The sequence below is a fragment of the Musca autumnalis genome, unplaced genomic scaffold (genome assembly GCF_047663935.1).
Source record: "Musca autumnalis isolate F117 unplaced genomic scaffold, ASM4766393v1 scaffold_4, whole genome shotgun sequence".
NCBI lineage: Eukaryota > Metazoa > Arthropoda > Insecta > Diptera > Muscidae > Musca > Musca autumnalis.
The window spans coordinates 132,841,553-132,865,641 of record NW_027411977.1 but is presented as its reverse complement, the minus strand read 5'-3'; the positions used below and the strand labels follow the sequence as shown (position 1 = coordinate 132,865,641).

The 24,089-nt window shown below is 33.6% G+C and overlaps 1 protein-coding gene across 1 annotated transcript in view; it reads left to right on the top strand.

Moving 5' to 3' along the window:
- The window catches only part of path (solute carrier family 36 member pathetic), an 85,298-nt gene that overhangs the window by 47,459 nt on the left and 13,750 nt on the right, over positions 1-24,089 (top strand). Inside the window, exons 2-3 of the mRNA XM_073983992.1 lie at positions 11,659-11,891; positions 12,062-12,135. Coding sequence (XP_073840093.1) covers positions 11,877-11,891; positions 12,062-12,135 — 89 coding nt within the window. The 5' untranslated portion in view covers positions 11,659-11,876. The remainder of the gene's footprint in view (positions 1-11,658; positions 11,892-12,061; positions 12,136-24,089) is intronic.

Genomic DNA, 24,089 nt, shown 5'->3' with positions numbered 1-24,089 from the left:
ATGAATTAGCATTATATCTTTGTTTGTTGTTTTTGTAGATCACTTAAGCAACCGTGAACAAAGATATAACGCTAATTCTGATGGCCCACAGGGTCTCTAACAAAAATTTCATCACGCCATAATGCGGAAGTTCGACTCACGGCGGATCTGTCATATGGGTGGATATACCAAAACATGGACATATGTATATTGACGATTATTTTTGAATAGACAAAATTGTAGCTAAAATTCTCAAAATACCGATCATTACATCTAGTTCGGTTAAAAATTGCAGCAAAAATTCTCAAAATACCGAAAATCGGGAGATACCGTTATATGGGGGCTATACCAAATCATGGACCTATGTTGACGATATTTGGTGGAGATGTTTCATGACCACTGAGAACCTCAAATTGCAAATTACAGCTAGTTCGGTTAAAAATTTTAGCTAAAATTCTCAAAACACCTAAAATCGGGAGGTACCGATATATGGGGGCTATACCAAAACATGGACCTATGTTGACGATGTTTCGTGGAGATGTTCTATGACCACTGAGAACTTCAAATGTTAAATTACAGCTATTTCGGTTAAAAACTGTAGCTAAAATTTTCAAAATACCGAAAATCGGGAGGTACCGTTATATGGGGGCTATTCCAAAACATGGACCTATGTTGACGATGTTTGGTGGAGATGTTTCATGACCTTTGAGAACCTCAAGTTGCAAATTACAGCTAGTTCAGTTAAAAAGTGTAGCTAAAATTCTCAAAATACCGAAAATCGGGAGGTACCGATATATGGGGGCTATACCAAAACAAGGACCTATGTTGACGATGTTTCGTGGAGATGTTGCATGACCACTGTGAACCTCAAATGTCAAATTGCAGAGAGTTCGGTTACAAATTGTGGCTAAAATTCTCAAAATACCGAAAATCGGGAGGTACCGTTATATGGGAGCTATTCCAAAACATGGACCTATGTTGACGATGTTTGGTGGAGATATTTCATGACCACTGAGAACCTCAAATGGCAAATTACAGCTAGTTCAGTTAAAAATTGTAGCTAAAGTTCTCAAAATACCTCAAATCCGGAGGTACCGTTATATGGGGGCTATACCAAAGAGTGGACCGATATAGCCCATCTTCGAACTTGACCTGCCTATGGTTAAAAGATCCTCGGGTGCAAAATTTCAGCGCTCTATCTCAATTATTGCGGACGCTAGAGTGATTACAACAGACGGACAGACGGACAGACAGACGGACAGACGGACATGGCCAGATCGTCTTAGAATTTTATCCTGATCAAGAATATATATACTTTATAGGGTCGCAAATGATTAGTTCGATGTGTTACAAACGGAATGACAAACTTAATATACCCTCCATACTATGGTGGAGGGTATAAAAACAGTGTTTCGTAGGTGGCCATTTGTCAGAAAACGGTGCAATATTTTTCAACAAAAAAAAAAATCTGAAAGTAGCTCAAGGTATTATAAATCAGATGAAAACAATATCTTTTGGAAAAAATTGGTAGATTACTTGTAAAAATTCATGAAAAATTTCATTTTTCGTGCACAATAAGTGACCATAACCCCTTAATTGTGGACAAAATAAACTTATACATAATACTTTTTCCACATTATATTGTGAAGTATAAATATGTGAGATCTAAAACTAGTATTCCAGAGTGTATATGAAGAAAAGACAATTTTTTTTAGTTTTCCATAAAAAAAAATTAAAATTTTTTTTAAGCTACATGAAAGATTTTTGGTATATAGATTGGGAAAAAAATCCCATTCTTAAATCTGTTCGAGATACTAATTTTGGTTGTTGCGCGCAAAAGTTATGGCGGTTTCAATTCTGATAAAAAGAAAAAATCTTTAAAAGACTCTAATCATTATATTGAGAAACTCTCTTAATTAGGGGCTCCCTACATACTATATGTTTACTGAGGTCCCACAACTTTAGTGAAAAAGTTGTAAATTTTCGCGGAAATTAGGAAAGCATTCAAAACAATTGGTAGTTTACAACTTGTTCTAATAAAATTCAAGCTGTCTATGCATCTGAAAAATATATAAAAAATATGTACGTAATCTAAACATCGCGAAGATTCAAATGAAACCAAAACTATACAAATCCGTTTAGCGGCTTGCATATTATAGCAAAAAACAAAAAATATATTGAGGAAATTTATAAAATTTTTGTAAGAGAAAATATTTATTAAAATTCATTTTGTGAGTTAGTTGAACAAAATGTAAGAAAAATAGGTCGGAGTTTTTCTTCTATTTTAGTTATATTTCACGCAATAAATCACATTTTTTATTCTAATCACTTCTCGAAAACACGCTAACATTTAGCAGAAGATATGGATATCTTTCAAATAAATGTTGGGTTCCTTTAAATGGGGTATAATCTTGAAATAAAATTGTATCGGGTAATGTTCATTTTGAAATGCGTGTAAATGATGCGCATGCGGTTTACCAATACAGCGAATTCTTCTCTTTTAATTTGTACACATTTGCCAGGATTTACTTTGGCCGCTAAGATGTAGCATCGTCTGCAGTTTAGTGTGCAACAAACACACTTTTTATGCGCATCCGATTTCACTATCAACCGCGAAAAAATACATCGATCTAAACATATTTCAATAAAATCCATCAAGAACCGTGGATGTAGCATCACACAGTATTTTTTGGATAAATCGGATACAGCTCCCATGCCACTAAATTTTTCAAACCGCTGTTTTCGCACAAACGCGAGTGATGATTCACTTTCTTGATTGAAATGGAAACGATCCACATAAAGCGCGAATTAGTCAGCGATATTTTGAAAAACATTTTTCGCAAATTTTTCAATTTTTGCAGTAGCCATTTCCGCCGTTCTAGAAGATGGATTTTTACGATTTGTGATTCATATGATCCGGATCGTCGAAAAACTAAAATATCGCGGGGTACCAGCACACTCAAAACGATATTGTAAATACTGTACCCAAAAAATAGGTTTTTTAGAAAAAATATCGCACTAAATTTTGGCCTTTGGCAGTAGATTACTCTGCTGCTGTGTGGGCTACATACTCAATATACATATCAGATTATGCGAAATAAAAAATACAAAAAACACCTGAAATCCGGCTTCAAAATGTCAGCATCCATAAAAGGTGGATGCAGTGGAAATTTTGGAAAGTGATACATTAGAAGTGTAATCTTCATTTTGTATTCTCCTACTTTTGCTTTGGACAGATGTCCGTCATTTGAATGGTTTAATCAGAAATCGAATAGCAATGTAAAAAACCTGTTTAGCTTCAACGTGTTTTTACCTATGTTTTTCCTTTACGCGGTCGTAACTTCCACGTAAATTAAATTGTTTTGCTAAATTTTTGAGCTTTGTACAAAAACATCTAAATTAATCCAGCAAAAGTCATAGCTACTGGTAAACTACAATAGTTCGCGTATTATAATAGTGCAAACCTTGGCTTCATGGAAACTAAAAAATTTTGACTTTTCCTCATATACGTTTTGTCATAAATGTGATGGTATATTAAGAAATCGATTCATATTGAAATATGCAATTATAATTCTATTGTCATGGAACATTACTAAATATAATAAATCCTTTGCTTACAAGTTTACTCATAGATTTCCTATAAAATGAATAAACGATTTATCAAAATTTTAATAATGTTAATCTCTCTATCATAAAAAAATAAAAACTCTTTTGATAAATGTAGAAAAAAAACATTTTGCCCGGAGTCGGAGTCGAGCTTTTTTTCACGACTCCAGACTCCGACTCCGACTCCAGCAAAATTTGCTAGACTCCGACTCCAGACTCCGACTCCGACTCCGAAGCCCTGGTCATAACAAATCAATTGACATCATGTTGTGTTGAAGATGTTTTCAATTGAAAACCAGAAACGACAAATAATTTGTTGATATTTTTTGACAATATTTTACTAATTGAATTGTATCGATCATTTTGATTAATAGAATGTTTTTTTTTTGTTTTTGTTTGAATAAATTCAATCAATTTGGACTTTGTACATACATACATATACAAGTCGTATTGCGCTGGTTGCGTATTCAATAAAAATCGGTGACGTTCTTTGAGGTTTAATTAGTATTGAATTTGATAATGAATGGAAATTAAAATATGTATTCAAAGAATCAATTAGTGTAGCGTAAGAAATGTTTCTTCTCTCTTAGTTTTGCATTGAGATACGATAGGAAATTTTGTGGTAGATCGTTTGAAAATTCCTATTATTTGCGTAAAAATGTAGAGGGTGATATAGTTGGCATATTAAACTACGGGCTAAGTATGTACTTTTATGTGTATTATGATAAATGTAATGGAGAAATGTAAATTCTTGCCAAAAATTCAATATTATATTGTTGTACAACAAAAAACGCGGAAGTATGTATACAGGTGTATCTTGCATGTTTTTACCTTGGTTTGTGATAAATAACAAGAAAATATTTTTTTCTTTTTTGGATTATGAAATAGTCATTCCTGGTGACAGGTGGCAATTTTCTTATGCAAACACAAGGCGAAAAATGGAAAAAATTGCACGAAAAAATTAATATGTAATTCAGATAGAATTGTAATGTTCCGGAAATGTTTACATTTTCTGGTGTCCTTACTTTCTATATAAACAATTTTCTCAAACTATTTTATAAATTGAAAACAGATGATATATTTCTCCCTTACAGAACTGAACCAGTAACATTCACCTAATATTTTTACTATTTCTTAAATCGTGCCAACAAAAACGTGACTACCATTTGCGCTTATACTTCACCATTTTTTTCTTATTCTGACGTTCACTGAAAAAGTTCATTGAACTTTTTTTGATGACAAGACATAGAAAAACTAATAATAGCATGTGTGTTTAGCATATTTTTGTAATTAATAATGAGACATACATTTAGTATAGAGAATATAATTAATTTAAAAAATAGTCTGACCCAGACCTAAATAAATTATAATAATTTAGTATTGTTTTTAATGGATTGGGGGATTTTTTATGTGGTAGTGTAAGGATTTTGTTACACATTATAATTTCATTTACAAAATATATTATACTCTTGTGCCAGACACTGAAAACAACACATGAAAATATTTTAGCTTTTAGGAGAGAGCGGCGGTGAAGGAGCCCCCTTTCTCCCTTCTTACCCATAACCACAAAACATTTTCATGAAAATTGTCATAGTCTGGCACAAGACATATCGTCTTCTCCGTCGGAAAAGGTCGTAAGTCCACTTTTTTTGGAAATCGCGTTTTTGTTACAGGATGATAGTACAAGTCAAAACACGTCGTATGATACAAAGAAAATGGTAGCATGTCGCGTTTTTCTATATGTTTTGCCCTTGTCGGAAAAAGGTCGTAAGTCCACAAAACGTACAAATTTGAGTACGAAAAGGTCGTAAGTCCACAGGGAAATGTATACTTTAAAAGAATACTACAGCTAGTGTAGTTCAGATATAATGATTAACGTCATCCATGGTTGGGGTACAATGTAAAGAACTAGCCTACACCTTTGGATGATAATCGGATGATATTTGGCGGAGCCTGTGGACCAAACTTTTGAACAAAAATGTGATAATTTTTATATTGCAACGAAAATTTACATTTGAAATCTATTTTCCCCTATAAGTGAACTGATTATGAAAGATGGACTTCTGGCCTTTACATTGATACAAATTGGGATGCTGTATGTGTTCAAATACTTCATATACTGAAAAATTTAAAAAAAAAATTAAAATTTTTACTGTTTTTACTGCCGTATATCTTACTTAACTTTATCAAATGGTAATTTGTGGTTTCTCTAGGGACATTTATTCACATAACGAGATTATTTTGTATTCTGAATTCAATAAAGTAATATCTTCTAACGGACGGGTAAGTGCAATGTTTATATTATTAAATGATTCTAAAATAATAATTGATTGAAATGATATTAAACTAAGAAGGCATCATGATTTTTGCTAACAAAGAGCTTTTAAGGGTGATTCTGAAAGCTCTGATGACGTCAATACCAAACATCCTAGAAGTAATAGTAATAGATCACGAAGATCTATCTTAAAAATTGCGAGCTGTATCTTAATTTCAAAAGACGGACAGACGGTCATGGTTATACCGACTTGGAATTTTACTCTGGTCGGGTCTTATTGCTTAAATATGTACCCAGGATTGGGGAAACGGAATCGTTCGTAAGTTTTATATATAGCGCATTTAAAAAATAGGGCACAGGTCTAACCCGCTCCTCCGAAATTCAACAAAATACATATATAGCCTACTTAAACCAAGGGACATCCCTGTGCATAATCTGAAAATTACATGGAATAAGTACTTAAGGTTGGAGATTCAACAACCGTTGCCTCGCAAATTAATTTTCTGACCGATACTTTCATAACTTTTACAAAAAAAGCGTTTGCGCCCCCTTCGAAATTCCTTCGGTTGTTCCTTGTATATTCTCTGAAATTTTCAAAAAAAAATTGGTTCAGCCGTTTTTGAGTCTATGCGGAACATACAAACATACACACATTGTCTTTTATATATAAAATTTCACACAAAAGTTTGGGTACATTAAACCCGCTAATAATTTGTCTTAAACTCAAATCATTCTTAAAATTTCGCTCCGATCGGAATATTACTGCGATCTACAGGACAGCTACAAAGTCGGGTAAAAATTGTGGGTTTGGTCCATTTCACACCTTTCGATCATAACCAACACCAAGAGGTCGGAACCCGACCTCTCCACAATTTCGTGGCGATCGGTCCAAAATTGAGGCTTGTAGTTTTATTACAATTGTTAATGGATGGACGGACACACATAGCTAGATCGCTTTATCTCGTCAAGATATGAAAATATGGCAAGGGGAGGGGGTCTAGGACGAATACTTCGCGATGTTACACGAATATTGCGCAAAACAAACTTATACTACCCTTTCCACATTGTTTTGTAAAGTATAAATATTTTATTTTAAAAACGTCCGTAAATTGTAGGAAAAGGTCGTAAGTCCCTACAAAAATACAAAACTGTACAAGGAAAAGGTCGTACGTCCAAAGACATCCAATTATCTCTCAAACGCGACGGAATTTTACCAAACAAAGTACAGGTATTGAAGCGGAATAAATTAACGAAAAATACTGCCTTTACCACCATAGTAAAATCTTTAATACAGAAAGCGCTGGAAAGTTTTTTCTTCCTCCTGAAAAATTTATTGAAAGGGACTTACGACCTTTTCCGACGGAGCAGACGATATATAATATATTTTCATTTTGGTTTTTGTCATCTTGTTTTTTTTTATCATTTTAAAGCAGCAGACCAATATTATTATAGGTAGTCTCAAAAATCTTAAGATCTTCGCCTTAGAATTATTCAAACTTTGGCAGAAATTAGTATTACTTGATTGACCTAAATCATGTGGAAAAATAATAGATGTGTTCCCGTACGCAAAAACTATAAAAACGTTTCAAGTTTACATACCCGCTTGCGACGAAAATTCCAATTGTCGCAATTTAAGTAGTCCAGAACTAGTTCTAATCAGTACTAGTACAAATATTGGCCCCTAAGTAATGCGAAAGGAACCAATTGTCACCTTTTTATCTCCAAGTAAACGAGGAGGCGTCAGTTCCGACTTAATTAACTTAACTTAAACGACGAGTTGTATAAATAATTCACATTTACATTTTCTTCATAACTTTAATATAAATGAAGCATCCAATAACAGAAGCTAGTGTTGATGGAATGAATATCTTCGTTCATATTATTCATATTGTTCTGGTATAAAAAGGGAATACGAAGGAAATATGCAAATCGCCCTCTTCTTCTCTGTACCCGCTAGCAATTCCAATTGTCGCAATTTAAATAGTCCTAAACTAGAGGTAAGTGGTACTAGTTCACAATTGACCCATAAGTAATGCGAAGGGAACCAAATGACACCTATATATCCCCAAGTAAACGACGAAGCGTCAGTTGTGACTATTTCCCACCACTTTTTTTTATAAATAAACTGGTATATGACTGTAAACCTGGAACTAGTACAATACCACCTACAGGTAATGCATAGAGTGTCAATTGGTTACCTCCTATGACATCCCCATGTTAAAGTTTACAGTTGATTGCACTGTGAGTGGTCAGAAGTGGAATTAGTTACTGTAACGCTGAGAATCGACGTAAAACAGACAAAAATAGTAGATTCTTGGAGGTTCTGGAACATAAATTTTATGACTTTGAAACTTGTTTTTTTATTTTTTTTTATTATTTTGTGCCTATGTGTTTTTACGGAATCATCTTACACGAATTATTTATCTTATCTTAAATAAAAATTCATCTAAATATGATACAGGGATATGAGGTTAAATACAATTTATCAATGAAATCAATGGAAATACAATTTTAATATTTTTCAATGACGATAAACGCGTGTGGATGTTTTTTATACAAAATCGTTTTCCTGTTTCACATTTTAATGAATTTTTATTTAAGATTGGATAATAAAATTTTAAGGTGATTGGATAAAAAACCTGACAAACAAAATGTGTGAAACATATCATTTCAAAATTGTTTCTGCGGAAGGTTTTCTATCGATTCAACTTATGTATATGTAAGATTTTATCTAATCTTAAATAAAGACTCATATTATTGCGCAGTAAAATAATTCCAATGCTCATTTTTAAATATTTTTATTATATTATTTATTTAAAATTAGGTTTAACACCGGGAATAACGGTATCACATCTAGAAAATAATTCTAATACAATTGTACAATGTTGAAATTCCTATAGGAATTGATTGATTAAACAATATTTACAATAGATTTTTATCTAATTTTAAAAATTCCGATAAATAGTAGTCCATATTTACATTCGGCAATTGTCAGTTTGAAGGTGAATAAGGTGAGGAATATGGTAACCCTTTGCCTCTCAACACCCTCTCTCACCAACAAACTAACAATTGCCGCAAGGAAAATTGCCTAATGTAAATATGAACGTAATAACATACAGATTGCTATAATTTTGTTTTATTATGTCACAAATTGCAAATTCCACCATTTGAATGTGAATTCCAAACTAATTGACAAATAATTAGTTTAGCCCTTAATTGGAAGAATTACTGATAATTGATATGATTGCCAATGATGAAATTATTACAGCTTAACATACCGTCAATGTCATGCTTAGGTGTTACATGCGGTAGTTTTATCATTTTGAGATATGGGTAATTTCTAAGATTTCTCCGTAAGCTATTTTTAAGCAGCTTTCTCATATATTTTATGTATTTATGAAATCTAAAAAACTAGATCCAAAAATATACATAGATGCCGTACCAATTTTTATAGCCTCCACCATAATATGGAGGGTATAATTAAATTTGTCATTCCGTTTGTAACACATGTAAATATTCGTTGGAGATCCTACCTAAGATTAGATACACACAGAGAAAAATATTTGTCGCTTTTGTTGGAACAACAATATCTATTTTTATTCCAACAATTCATTTGTTTTGTTCAAGTATTGCAATTGCAAATCCAAATATACCATCGTTTGGTCCAAACATGCAAAACAAAAACAACTTGCGAAATTCCGCAATATTGTAAAAATCGTTAACAATACCGATGGTAGAAACTATCATAATCTAGAATTTCTACAAAAACTATTGTCAGCCCCGAAAACATGTTACTGAAATTTTTGATTTGATCGTATATAATTCTCATATACACTTTCCATATAAATTTGGTATAAATGTCACGTACTATATTATGAGCATTGACAAACACTATACATGGCCAGGTTTTGCCAGGTCTAACTAAAAAGACAACAAATTGAATGAAGAAACATAATAACTACTCCATTGTGCTCATCCTCCAAGCACCTACCCCAACATAAGGAATACCATAAAACCACAACAAATATGAAAAGAAAACACAAATCACGACCGAAAACAATTCTCAGATTGTTGTGTAACTCAACTATCAAAACACAATGAAGAATGAGAAAGAAAGAAACGAATAAAAACATGGTTTACATACACGAAAAGGGACAAAGATAAAATGAAAAAAAAAAAAAAAATAAATAAAGATAAGAGGAACTCATACAAACAAAACTCACTAAAATGTTTTTTTTTTTTCACCACGGCATCGAATACCGAGAGTAGAGAATAAAATTGTCGAAGAAAAGAGAATAATATTGTCCAGACAAAAACTATTGTTGGATATGACAACAACTATTGTTAGATATTACAAAAACAATTTTTGTAATTGACATAAACGATTGTTAGACTCACAATACTACATGCGGAATCTAACAATATCTTTACAATACATATTTTGCTCATCGAATATTGTTGGATCAATCATATTTTTTTCTCTGCGTACTCTGTCATGTTCGTCCGTCTGTTGAAATCCATCTGCAGCTCGCAATTTTTAAGATAGTGCTTTATAATTTGGTATAGAAGTTTCTATTACTCCTAGGATGTTTGGTATTGCAAATGGGCTATATCGGTCCACGTTTTGATATAGCTCCATAGAACGGTACCTCCCTATTTTCGGTATTTTGAGCTATTTTAGCTTCATTCACACCGAAATGACTGAAATTTGGTTTTTAGTCTTCGTTAGGGGGTATAAAACTTTTCCCCAGCATTTTTTCGGTATAGGCCCACGCCTTCATATAGCCCCCCATAGAACAGTACCTCCCGATTTGTGGTGTTTTGAAAGTTGTGGCCTCAATATTCCATCGAAAAGGCATTTAGTCATCATTTGGGGTATAAAACTTTCCATATGAAATTTGTCGGTATAGGTCCACGCCTTCATATAGCCCCCATAGAACGGTACCTCCCGATTTTCGGTATTTTGGCGGTTGTGGCCTCAATATCACATCGATGTCTCACCGAAATGGCTGAAATTTGGTATTTAGTCTTCGTTGGTGGTATAAAACTTTCCTCCAAAAATTTGTCGGTATAGGTCGACGCCTTCATATAGCGCCCCTAGAACAACAGTACTTCCAGATTTTCGGTATTTTGAAGATTGTGGCTTTAATACACCAATGAAATTTGGTATTTAGTCTTCGCAACTTCCTGGCTGAAATTTGTCGGTATAGCCTCCATGGAACTGTACCTCCCAATTTTCGATATTTTGATGGATTCAACCTTAATATTCCACCGTAATAGCTTAAATTTGGTATTTAGTCTTCGTTGGGGGTATGAAACTTTCCACCCGAACTTTGTCGGTATAGGTGAAATAAGTAATTATAAAACTGCCGCTTGAAAGTCGATAAATAAATTGCAATAACATTTAGTCAATTCTTAGAACTTTTGTGGTGAATAAGTTCTTTTGCTTTGTAGTTTTTAAATGATTAATGGTAATTCTTAAAGTAATGAGTTATTCGGCTCTTGTGGCTGCCGTACTGAACACTATACTAAATATAGGGTAGTTTTAGGTAGTTTATATACATATTCTTATTAAAAGAAATCAAACACTTTCTGATTCCCAATCGTTGAAATCTAAAACTCAAGTTTAAAAGTTCATTATATACTTAAACTATTGACTGAATTAATTTGTAAATTTATTATTGCTTTTTTTAAAACATTCCAATTTTTTTCTTTCGTTTGTATACAATAGTAATCACATAAATATTCTAATTAAGTCTAATAAACATTTGTTTTTATTTTTTTTTTGTTTATTGCAGAACATATCCGTCACATTGAGTCGCATTGAAAATTCAAATAGAAAAGTAAAAGTTTTACACCCGGCCAACTAATTAAAGAATATACAACGCCATCAATTAAATCACCAATCAATCTTCAAAAGGAGCGTTGCAGAATATAAAAAGTAAGAAGACGTTCTTTAATTAAAACCGGAAATTTCTTGTTTCAAAGCCAACCAAAGAATCTAACAACAACAAAAATGGTGAACATAACTGTAAGTACAATGACAACAATTTTTGATTTTTATTTCTTTTATGTTGAAATTCTTTATAGAATTTTATTAAACATTTACAAATTAAATTAAAACTTATTGTTTACTAATTTATACAACGTCTTACTTTTTTCTGTTTATTTTTGTTTTCTTTCAATTGTCACCCAAAACAGGATAGCGGTGGCAAACATGCTCCCCAAGAAATGGAACAATTTTTGCCCGGGGATGGTTTGGCCGGAAATACAAAGTGAGTATTAGTATTTTCTGTGCGTTTATTTATTTATTTTTTTGGTTTCGTTTTTTATACAAGTACAAGTTTTTGTTAAGTGACAATGGGAGCATTGTGCTTTCAGCACGTGTTGAAATTTCGCTGTACATTGTTGGAAATACAAAAAGAAGAGAATGAGCATCACATATTCAATTGTGTGGGATTCTTTTATTTATTCGATACAAATATCATATTTGCGGCATCAATTTAAGATTTATTTTTTAAGATCATTTTTAAAAACTTTAAGAAGCTAATTAGACAATGGGGTCCAGAAAATGGCAGATATGTATAATTGGGCAATATTAAATTAGGGATAGGCAACTATGCCATTGCAATCAAATAGTAGCAGTTATGTGATATTAGCTAAAGTTTTAACTTTGTTTTTAAATTTCAATTTTTGCCTTATTAAGGCAGATCATTTATAGAGATTTTATTTTATCAATTCTCTTTCGAGATGAGCTGTTTTTATTTTTAATTATTTTATAACAAAATGGTGTTTTTTTATTTTATTCGGCCACGGATACCCCAAATGCCTAAATTATTTAATCTTATCTAAAAAATGTATTCAACCAGGTGATAGCTTTATATCGGGTATATATCAAAGCGTGGATCTATCTTGACACTTTTTGGAAGAGGTTGTAGCTTCAAGGAACCTAAAATGTCAAATTACGGGTAGTTCCGTCAAACAATGTTGCTAGACCCTCAAAATACCGAAAATCGGGAGGTACCACTGAGAACCTCAAATGTCAAATTACAGCTAGTTCGGTTAAAAATTTTAGCTAAAATCCTCAAAATACCGAAAATCGGGTGTATTTTTGCGTGAGGGCTATAACAAAACATGGACCTATTTTGACTATTTTTGTTGGAGAAGTGGCAACAGAGAACCTCAAATGCCAAATTACAGCTAGTTCGGTGGAAAATTGTAGCTAAAACCCTCAAAATACCAAAAATCGGAGGTATCGTTGTATGGGGGCTATACCAAAACATGGACCTATATTGACCATTTTTAGTGAAAAAGTTTCGTGAGCTATTATTTGACATTTGAGGTTCTCAGTGGTCACGGCTAGAGATGGTATTTACCGGGTATTTACCCGGTAAATACCCACACGGTGGGTAAATACCCATTTGTGGGTATTTATTTGGGTATTTACTGTATTGAATCGCCAATACAACATCTTACACCCTATTTCTGGGTTTAGGTTGTGAAATGGTTTCAAAATAGATAGTTTAACAATACTTTAAACAAGTGGGTAAATACTTTGGTAAATACCCGAGTATTTACCCAAATATAGGGTAAAAACTCTTTATCTACCGAGCCACTTGACGTAGGCTGTCGAAATTTGGCTCAAAATTTTCTTATATCAATAGTATTAAATGTATTGAAAATGGAGTCCCTGGGTCCATGTTTTGATATAGCCCCCATATAGCCATACTTCCCGAATGAAGGTATTTTTCACCTATTAGCCACATTATACAACCAAATTGGCTGTAATTTGGCACAGTGAGTCCTCAATGAGTATAAAATATCATTGCGAACATTTGTCAACGTAGGTCCACGATTTCTTATAGCCCCCATATAAGGGTACCCCGATTTCGAGTATTTACCCAAATATAGGGTAAAAACTCTTTAACTGCGGAACCACTTGACGTAGACTGACGAAATTTGGCTCAAATTTTTCTTATATCAATAGTATTAAAGGTATTGAAAATAGAGTCCCTGGGTCCATGTTTTGTTATAGCCCCCATATAGCCGTACCTCCCGATTTAAGGTATTTTTCATCTATTAGCCACATTTTATAACCAAATTGGCTGTAATTCGGCGCAGTGAGTCCTCAATGAGTATAATATATCCTTTGCAAGCCTACGTCAATTGGTTCGACAGTTAAAGAGTTCTTACCCACTTTTGGGTAAATACTAGAAATCGGGGTACCCTTATATGGGGGCTACAAGAAATCGTGGACCTACGTTGACAAATGTTTGCAAGGATATTTTATACTCATTGAGGACTCAATGTGCCAAATTACAGCCAATTTGGTTGTATAATGTGGCTAATAGGTAAAAATACCTTAAATCGGGAGGTACGGCTATATGGGGGTTATATCAAAATATGGACCCAGGGACTCCATTTCCAATACCTTTAATACTATTGATATAAGAAAGATTTGAGCCAAATTTTGTCAGCCTACGTCAAGTGGTTCGGCAGATAAAGAGTTTTTACCCTATATTTGGGTAAATACTAGAAATCGGTGTACCCTTATATGGGGGCTTTAAGAAATCGTGGACCTACGTTGACAAATCTTCGCAAGGATATTTTATACTCATTGAGGACTCAATGTGCCAAATTACAGGCATTTTGGTTGTATAATGTGGTTAATAGGTGAAAAATACCTTAAATCGGGAGGTACGGCTATATGGGGGCTATATCAAAATATGGACCCAGGGACTCCATTTTCAATACCTTTAATACTATTGATATAAGAAAGATTTGAGCAGATTTTTGTTAGACTACGTCTAGTGGTTCGGCAGTTATAGAGTTTTTACCCAACATTTGGGTAAATACTCGGGTATTTACCCAAGTATTTATCCACTTGTTTAAAGTATTATAAAACTATCCATTTTGAAACGATTTCATAACCTAAACCCAGAAATAGGGTGTAAGATTTCGTATTGGCGATTCAATATAGTAAAAACCCAAATAAATACCCACAAATGGGTATTTACCCAATTTACCGGGTATTTACCCATTGGGTATTTACCCACTGTCCATCTCTAGTCATGGCCAAATTACAGCTAGTTCGGTTAAAAATTTTAGCTAAAATCCTCAAAATACCGAAAATCGGGAGGTACCATTATATGGAGCCTATACCAAAACATGGATCTATATAAACAATTTTAGGTGGAGAAGTGTTGTGAGCACTAAGAACCTCAAAATTCAAATTACAACAAGTTTAGTTAAACATTGTAGCTAAAATCCTCAAAATACCGAAAATCGGGAGGTACCATTATATGGGGGCTATATCAAAACATGGACCTATGTTGACGATTTTCGGTGGAGAAGTTTTGTGAGCACTAAGAACTTCAAATGTCGAATTACAGCAAGTTTGGTTAAACATTGTAGGTAAAATCCTCAAAATACCGAAAATCGGAAGGGCTATACCAAAACATGGTCCTAAATTGCCAATTTTTGTCAAGAAGTGTTGTGACCACTTGGAACCCAAATGTCAAATTACAGCAAGTTTGGTTGAAAATTGTAGCTAAAGTCCTCAATATATCGAAAACCGGGAGGTACCGTTTTATGGTGGATTTACCGAAACATGACAATTTTTGGTGGAGAACTGGTTGAACCGCTAAAAACCTTAAATGTCAAATTACAGCTAGTTTGGTTAAAAATTGTAGGTAAAATCCTCAAAATACCGAAAATCAGGCATACGAAAAATCAAATTTATTATACCCTCCATACTTTGGTGGAGAGTATAAAAATGAGGTTTGTACATCCATTTTGTATAGCCCCACAAGCGACTTGTTCAAAATTTTATAATATATATAAAGACAGTTTTGGATTATTATGATCTCTAGATCCAAAGCTTATCCTTATTTGTTTTATTGACTTTAAAATTCAGCCCTTTTTTCTTCTATTTGTTAATGCAACTTTACCGAAATTCTTTTCGGGTTTTCATGCATTAAAATAGAAACCAGAAAGCTAAGAAACAAAGTCGGGCGGGGCCGACTATATGATACCCTTCACCACTGTGAACAAGTCAAATATATATGGGAGCTATATCCAAATCTCGACCGATTTCAATATAATTCGGGACACTTATTTCTAGACCAAATTCCGTTACACATTTCAAATTTCGTCAACATTACAAATTGCGTGATTGGTGCACTAAAAACATAAAATCGGGCGAAAATATATGTGGGAGCTATATCCAAATCTGAACCGATTTTTATTGAAATAAATAGCGTTCGTCCTTTGGTCAAAATAATGATCTTTCCCAATTTGAATCAAACAATAAATGCAAACTGTACTTTAATTACAAAAATACATGGACAGACGGACAGGCATCAATCGACTCAGAAAGTGATTCCAAAAAGAACTATGTTATATACAAATGCACCACTGTGTTGTGTAGGGTATAAAAACAAAAATCATAAAATGTATTGAAAACACTTGTAATACTAGGTCCCAAATTGCAATTAATTCAGCCATTCTATATTGACCACAACTGCCAAAATTTTCCCAAACACTGTGCACCATTGATGAATTCTCTGACAAAAATGTGTCGCATCAAATGTCACATAATTTCTTTGTCATGACATTACCGTTACTTCTCATATGATATCGAATTTTTTTTATTTACAATTAGCTATTCTGGCGGAAATAATTTATTAAAACTATTAGATGGACGATGGTTGTGTGTATTGTTGAGGGCCAGTAGATATTAGACCAATAAACACGCAATAATAAGTCAACAAATGAACGGTATTATTAAATTATTTAATTGTTCTTTAGATCATTCAATGTCTGATTGTGTCAATTTTGTTCTTTTTTTAAATTTAAATTGGAAATAAAGCCAGTAATTAATTGTCGGTGTATATAATAGAGTTGGGCAATTCCGTCAATTAGGGCTATCTTAAGGTGATTTTAAAAACTCGATGTCAGATTATTATAGTTGTATGAGGGCTATAACAAAACATGAACCGGTGCTGACGATTTTTGTTGGAGAAGTTTCGTGACCACAGAGAACCTAAAATGCCAAATTACAGCTAGTTCGGTTGAAAATTGTAGCTAAAACCATCAAAATATCGAAAATCGGGAGGTATCGTTATATGGGGCTATACCAATACATGGACCAATGTTGACCATTTTTAGTGAAAAAGTTTCGCGACCACGGAGAACCTCAAATGTCAAATTCTAGCTATAATTTGACATTTGAGGTTTTCAGTGATCACGACCAAATTACAGCTAGTTCGGTTAAAAATGTTAGTTAAAATCCTAAAAATATCGAAAATCGGGAGGTACCATTATATGGATTCTATATAAAAACATGGACCTATATAAACAATTTTAGGACCTACCTCAAAATTCAAATTACAGCAACTTGGGTTAAACATTGTAGGTAAAATCCTCATAATACCGAAAATCGGAAGGTACCGGAGGCTATATCAAAACATGGAACTATGTTGACGATTTTCGATTTTCATCAAAATTCCGAAAGTCGAAAGGTACCGTTATATGGTGGTTTTAAAAACTGGATTTCAGATTTTTATAGTGTTTAGAGCTTTTAGATTTTAAGTTTGCTAAAGTTTGAGCACAATTGGAATATGTTAATATGTGCCACTGGGTCCTCAAAGCTTCCATGAGCCCTATAAAATGCTAATATTAAAATTCGAGCCGATTTTCAAAATTTTGTGCTCAAACGTTGGCAATCTTAAAATGTAACAAAACTAAACACATTAGGGAAGTGTCGCCTAAAAACCCAACATCGAGTTAAAACCACCTTAGGGCTGGCTGCATATGGTAAAAACCAAAAATGTTTTACAATCGATGAATCCGAGATTCACCCATTCAGAATTCGCGAACTGTTAACATATTCTATATAGTGTGACTGAAATTCTTTAAAATGAAGTGTTTTAGGAGGGATTCCATAATATCGACCAATAAAATTATTTTCGTGGAAGCTGTGTTGCAACACATGTTGGTATCAATGTAGAAAAATGGGTAAAATGGGTTGAAGCCAACAAGTTTTTTATGTTCCCTTCAGATTTCTGGCTTAACCTTGAAATTTGTAGACCTATGTATGTCCAAAGAAAGAATTATAGAATACGCCATAGGCAACAAAATAATAGTGTATGATTTGTCAATATACAGTGGATATATCCACCAAAAATTTATGCTGAAATTTTGAAGCCAGAATTTTGGGGTTTTTTGATTTTTTTTTAATAAACCGGACGCGCAACAAGGTGATATTCAAAACTCATAATAGAATTAAAGAATTCGTGATTTTACGTCGTTCGATCTATATCTCATGAGTGTGCATCCTAATTGGAGTCTAAAGGCCAAAATTTGATGCGTGAATGCCAAATTTACAACACACTTTCCTTTGAAACACACGTAAATTTATTTTTTTTAACGCGACGGATATAATGAGTCCTTCCGCGTTCGAAAAACCTTGGATACAGATACCTTCAAACGTCTAAATAGAGCCACAAAATCTAAAACCCCGTGGATACAGGTACCTTGAAAGTAGTAATATCAGCAAAAGTATATTTTGACAAACTGCGTACTAAGTCGCAATTTTTTGTGAAAATTTTTACATATATGGAATCCTATATGCGTGATTATAATATTAATAGATATGCGAGTAATATGGGTCTTTTACCCAAAATAGAATGTGGAGGGACATCTGCGGTTCTTGAAGAATCTATTTGAAATAGGTGTATATTTAAGGGTTTTTGCATTGTGTGATGCAACTGACGGCACACGTTGACCGCTGAGTGAAATATCGAAATATGCATAGATATTGAAAGAGATTGATTCGTTGTATCCAAAATCGGATGCGCATCAACTGATTTTAACTAATTCGCGAATAACAGGCTTTTTAATTTTCACATTTTTTTGAATGATTGTACTTTTAATATTACTTTTCCTATACTTATAAGTTATTACAGTAAATAACTTTCGCGATTGTGAACCAAATTTCTTAATGAAGTTTTAGCAGTACACATTAATTATTGTATAGGATTTTAGCAAAATTGTTGTAGAACTCCCAATTTTCTTTGTTTTAATTTTTCTAATGAAACCAAAAATATATTTCGAACAATATTTTAATAATATGTTTTTTCTCTTTTGTGTTGCTATAATATGCAATTTATGTACCCAATCTCTATAAATTTGGTTTCATATTTTTCTATGCATTGTCTAGAATCTGTAGGTATTTTTAATTTATTTTTTTAGAGGTTTGTACAGACTCTGGGGATGAATAATTTAGATTTACTTCAAGATATTTTTTATTATTTGTTGATTTTTCGCGAAAATAAAAATAATAGATAAATAGATGCATAGATGCTTAGGTAAAAACTCATCAAGATATGATACAGGGATACAAGGTTGTAAAAAAGTCATAACCCTAATGTACATACAAGTATGTACATATGTGTGTCTGCCGGTATAAAATGTATTATTATTATTTATTATTACATTGCATTTCAAATTTCCTTATCTATTTTTATTTTTTATACCCTATACCACAATGTGGAAAAGGGTATAATAAGTTTGTTTTCCCAAAAATTCATGTAACGCCGCGAAATATTCGTCGTAGACCCCTCATGTGGTATACCAAACTTCATATCTCGACGAGATAAAGCGATTTAGCGATGTGTGTCCGTCCGTCCGTCCGTCCGTCTGTCCGTCCATTAAAAATTGTAATCAAGCTAGAGGCCGCAATTATGGACCGATTGTCACGAAATTTAGTATGGAGGTCGGGTTTGGACCAGAATAGAACTGATTAGTTTTTGGCGATGATCGTGAAATGTTAAAGGGATGAAATGGACCAAAAACAAAATTTTTGCTCGATTTTGTAGCCGCTCTGTAGGTCGCAATAATAGTCCGATCGGCGCGAAATTTTAAACGTAGTTTTGGTTTGAGATGAAGAAGTAGCGTGCAAGTCAACGGTATGATCGGATAATATTTAGCGGGTTAAATTGATCAAAACTTTTGTGTGAAAATTGGTAAAATTTCTAATGCACATCTTATAACAGCTAGCCCGGAAAGCTAGTGCACAGGGATAGTGGTATAGGGTATCACATGGTCGGCCCCGTCCGACTATAGTCTGTTCTTACTTGTTTAATTACTGCTGTTGTAGAAAAACAAATTTCCTATTGCATTCTGATTTTTAAAAATATTTGAAAAGTTGTTTATTATTATTGTTTTTACCTCTCTGAACTCTAATCTTTTTCAAGACCTAAAACTACGTAAAATATTAATTATCAGTAATTGAAATCTGTATTTGTTTTTTGTTGTTATTGTTTAAGTAGCTGTGATTTGATATAGTCGGTATTATTAGGTACTGTAAATTATCAATTTGAAAAATAACTGAAGTGGCAACAGACACTAAAGTGGCAATAAACTTGACTCTAGCGAAGATAATCAAAAACTAATTAATTAATGCTATTTACGGAACTAAAATATAGTTTTTTTTTTCTATAAAGAAATGAACAATACATTTTTTATTTTCTTTATTTGCACGTGCTTTAGATTTTCTTCAGAGATAATCTGAAAATTTTATATTGAATTTATTTATTATTAGAATAACAAGTCCATTAGACCAAATAGTAAAAATATGTGTCAGTGTATACATATGTATGTATAATTGGACATTTTTGGCACCCCAATAGTGTTCAAACCCCAGCCTGGCTCAGCTGATTTTATTTTTTATTTGAAAATTTTGCCTTTTTTAGGCGAAGATCATTTTTTTAGTATTAATTTTTAATGAATTTCTCATTGGAATCGAGCTTGATGATCAAGGAATAATGCAAGTGGAAAAGGAAGCCGACGACGATTCGAACCCACACACCCACCACTATGTGACATGCATGTTTATGACTTTTTTACAACTTCGTATCTCTGTATCATATTTCGATGAGTTTTTACCTAAAGTCAGAGAAAATCTTAATTACAAGGTGATACGATAAAAAGCTCACATAGAAAGTCATTTGAAAAATTGTTTCTATGTGAGCTTTTTTGACAAACTTTTGAAGTCACTATAAGCAGATATCTAACTAAAAACAAGTGAGCCAAGGCTATAGTCGGGTCGGGGCCGACTATGTAATACCCTACACCACTACCCCCGTTCATAAGCTTTTGACTAATAAAATTCAAAATATTAAAATTGGGGTAGCTTAGCGCCTTTGCTCTGAATGTCTTCATTAACACAGGTCAATTTTTTTGAAACGCATTTAAGTGCATCGACAGTACAACCCAAATAAAAAATGGAAAAGTGGGATGTATGCCAACCATCAATAGGCTTCTTTATCTGTTAGACCCCCATCAACCCCCAAAATTTCGTGAGGATCCGATCAAAATTTCGTAGTGTGATTGTACAAAAATGAAAAAAGGGATGCATTACCGTCTATTGCGATATCTCTTTTGTGTGACCACCTGACCCCTGGCCGACCCCTGAATAATATCCGCCCATTATCAAAAATCAAAGGGTTTTTTCCTCTGTGGGACCCCCAATAACACCCAAAATTTCGTGACGATCCAATTAAAATTGCGACCTGTAGCGCGATTTCCAAAAAAGTGGCAAAAGGATGTATTACCGACTATTGCGATATCTCCGTTATTTGGATACCTACGCCAACCTGCTTTACATCATTGTAATGATGGGATTTTTTACTTTCATTGTCAGACTTTGCTTTTGGAAGGTCCCGAACCAAAGCTGTGATATTCGTCATTATTATTAAAATCGCAAAAATGAAAAGTTGTGTTCTATTAGCGGCTATTGCGATATCTTCGTTGTTTGACCACATACGACAACCTACGTTGCAAAGGTGATATTTTCTACTTTCATTAGCATGTTTTGCTTTTGATATACCCCTTTTAGAAGCGGAGATATTCGCTTTGAAATAAAACGTTGACCTTTTCTCCAAATAAGTTTTTTCCCATTCCGACCCCTGAATATTATCCGACCATCACCAAAATCAGTAGGCTTCTTTCTCTGTCGGATCCCCATTAACCCCCAAAATTTGAAAATTTGACGATCCGATCAAAATTGCGACCTGTAGCGTGATTACAAAAAAAAAAAAAAAAATGAAAAAATGGGATGCATTGCCGACTATTGTGATATCTCCATTATGTGGCCACCTACGCCAACCTACTTTGCATCACTGTAAAGATGGGATTTTCTACTTTCATAGTCGGACTTTGTTTTTGGAAGATCCCCAACCGAAGCTGTGATATTCGTCATTATTATTAAAATCGCAAAAATAAAAAGTTGGGTTCTATTAACGGCTATTGCGATATATTCGTTGTTTGATCACCTACGAGAACCTACTTTACATCATTAGAAAGGCGATATTTTTTACTTTCATGGCCAGGTTCTGGTTTTGGTATACCCCATATTGAAGCTGAGATATTCGCTTAGGAAAAAAACGTTGTCTTTTTCTCCAAATAAGTTTTTTGCCCATTCCGACCCCTAAATATTATCCGACCATCACCAAAATCAATAGGCTTCTTCATCTGTGTGACCCCCATTAACCCTCAAAATTTCGTGACGATCCGATCAAAATTGTGACCTGTAGCGTGATTTCCAAAAAAGTGGAAAAATGGGATGTATTACCGACTACTGCGAAATCTCCGTTATTTGGTCACCTACGCCGACCTAGTTTACATCGTTGTAAAGATGGGATTTTCTACTTTCATAGCCAGGCTTTACTTTTGGAAAGTCCCCAACCAAAGCTGTGATAATCGTCATTATAATTAAAATCGCAAAAATGAAAAGTTGGGTTTTATTTGCGACTATTGTGATATCTTCGTTGTTTGATCACCTACGAGAACCTACTTTACATCATTAGAAAGGCGATATTTTTTACTTTCATGGCCAGGTTCTGCTTTTGGTATACACCGTATAGAAGCTGAGATATTCGCTTTGGAAAAAAACGTTGTCTTTTTATCCACCTAAGTTTTTTGCCCATTCCGACCCCTAAATATTATCCGACCATCACCAAAATCAATAGGCTTCTTCCTCTCCGGGACCCCCATCAACATCCAAAATTTCGTGACGATCCGATCAAAATTGCGACCTGTAGCGTGATTACAAGGTTTAGATGGACAGACGGACAGACGGACGGACGGACGGACTGACGGACGGACACACATAGCCAGATCGACTCAGCTCGTCGAGACATTCATTTTGGTATATATAAGTATGGGTCTACGACCATTATTTCGATGCGTTACAAACTTTTTGGCCAAAACCAACTTATAATACCCTCCCCACATAGTGGTGTAGGGTATAATAAGCTTTGGAGCCACACAACATAACCAAAATGGGATAATCTTTTGTTTCTTATCAAAATTATCATAATATCATTACATGCATATAATTTTATATCATATATAATTTTATTACATATATCATATCAATTAAAAATGGTTTGCCCGGGACCTTTTTGAATATTTAATTTTTTAGTACTTAAATGGAATAGGCGTTATTTTAGTCATTAATAGCAAAAGTTTAATCATTCCCGCTACAGAAAATAATTTTTGGGGAAAAAGATCAAAAAGTCATAAGCCTTGTGAACGCGCCTACTAGCAAGTATTTGCGTAAAACAACTTCTAACTGTGAATGTTTGTTGATGATATCGACTTTGAATTTTTTATATATATTCTGACTTGCCTTAGGTCAGTTAAATTTCTTTATAGTTTTGTATCACATCAGTTTAGCCTAGCAATAAAAATGAATTTCAAACATATATATGCAAATTTCTTCCATTAATTTTTTTGTATTTGTCCATTTGAATACGCACGAATATCAATTTGATTGTGGTTTAGTTGTGTGCCTTTCATACCCTCCACAATAATATGGAGGGTATCATTAAAATTGCCATTTTCCGAAGTGTATAATTAAATTTGTCATTACTCCTAAGATGTTTGGTATTGAAAATGGGCGGCTATATCGTTCGAAATTTTGATGTACTCGTAGCCTCTATAGAACAGTACCTCACGGTTTTCGGCATTTTGAAGGTTTTAGCCTCATTATAACACCGAAATAGCTGAAATTTTGTATTTAGTCTTCGTTGGTGGTCTACAATTTTCCAATTTATGGGTATAGATCTCATAGAACCGCCCTCACGGTGGGTAGAAAACCTCCACACAGATAATTGTCAGTATAAAGTGATTATCATCAGTTAAAATATTATTCTCCTCCATG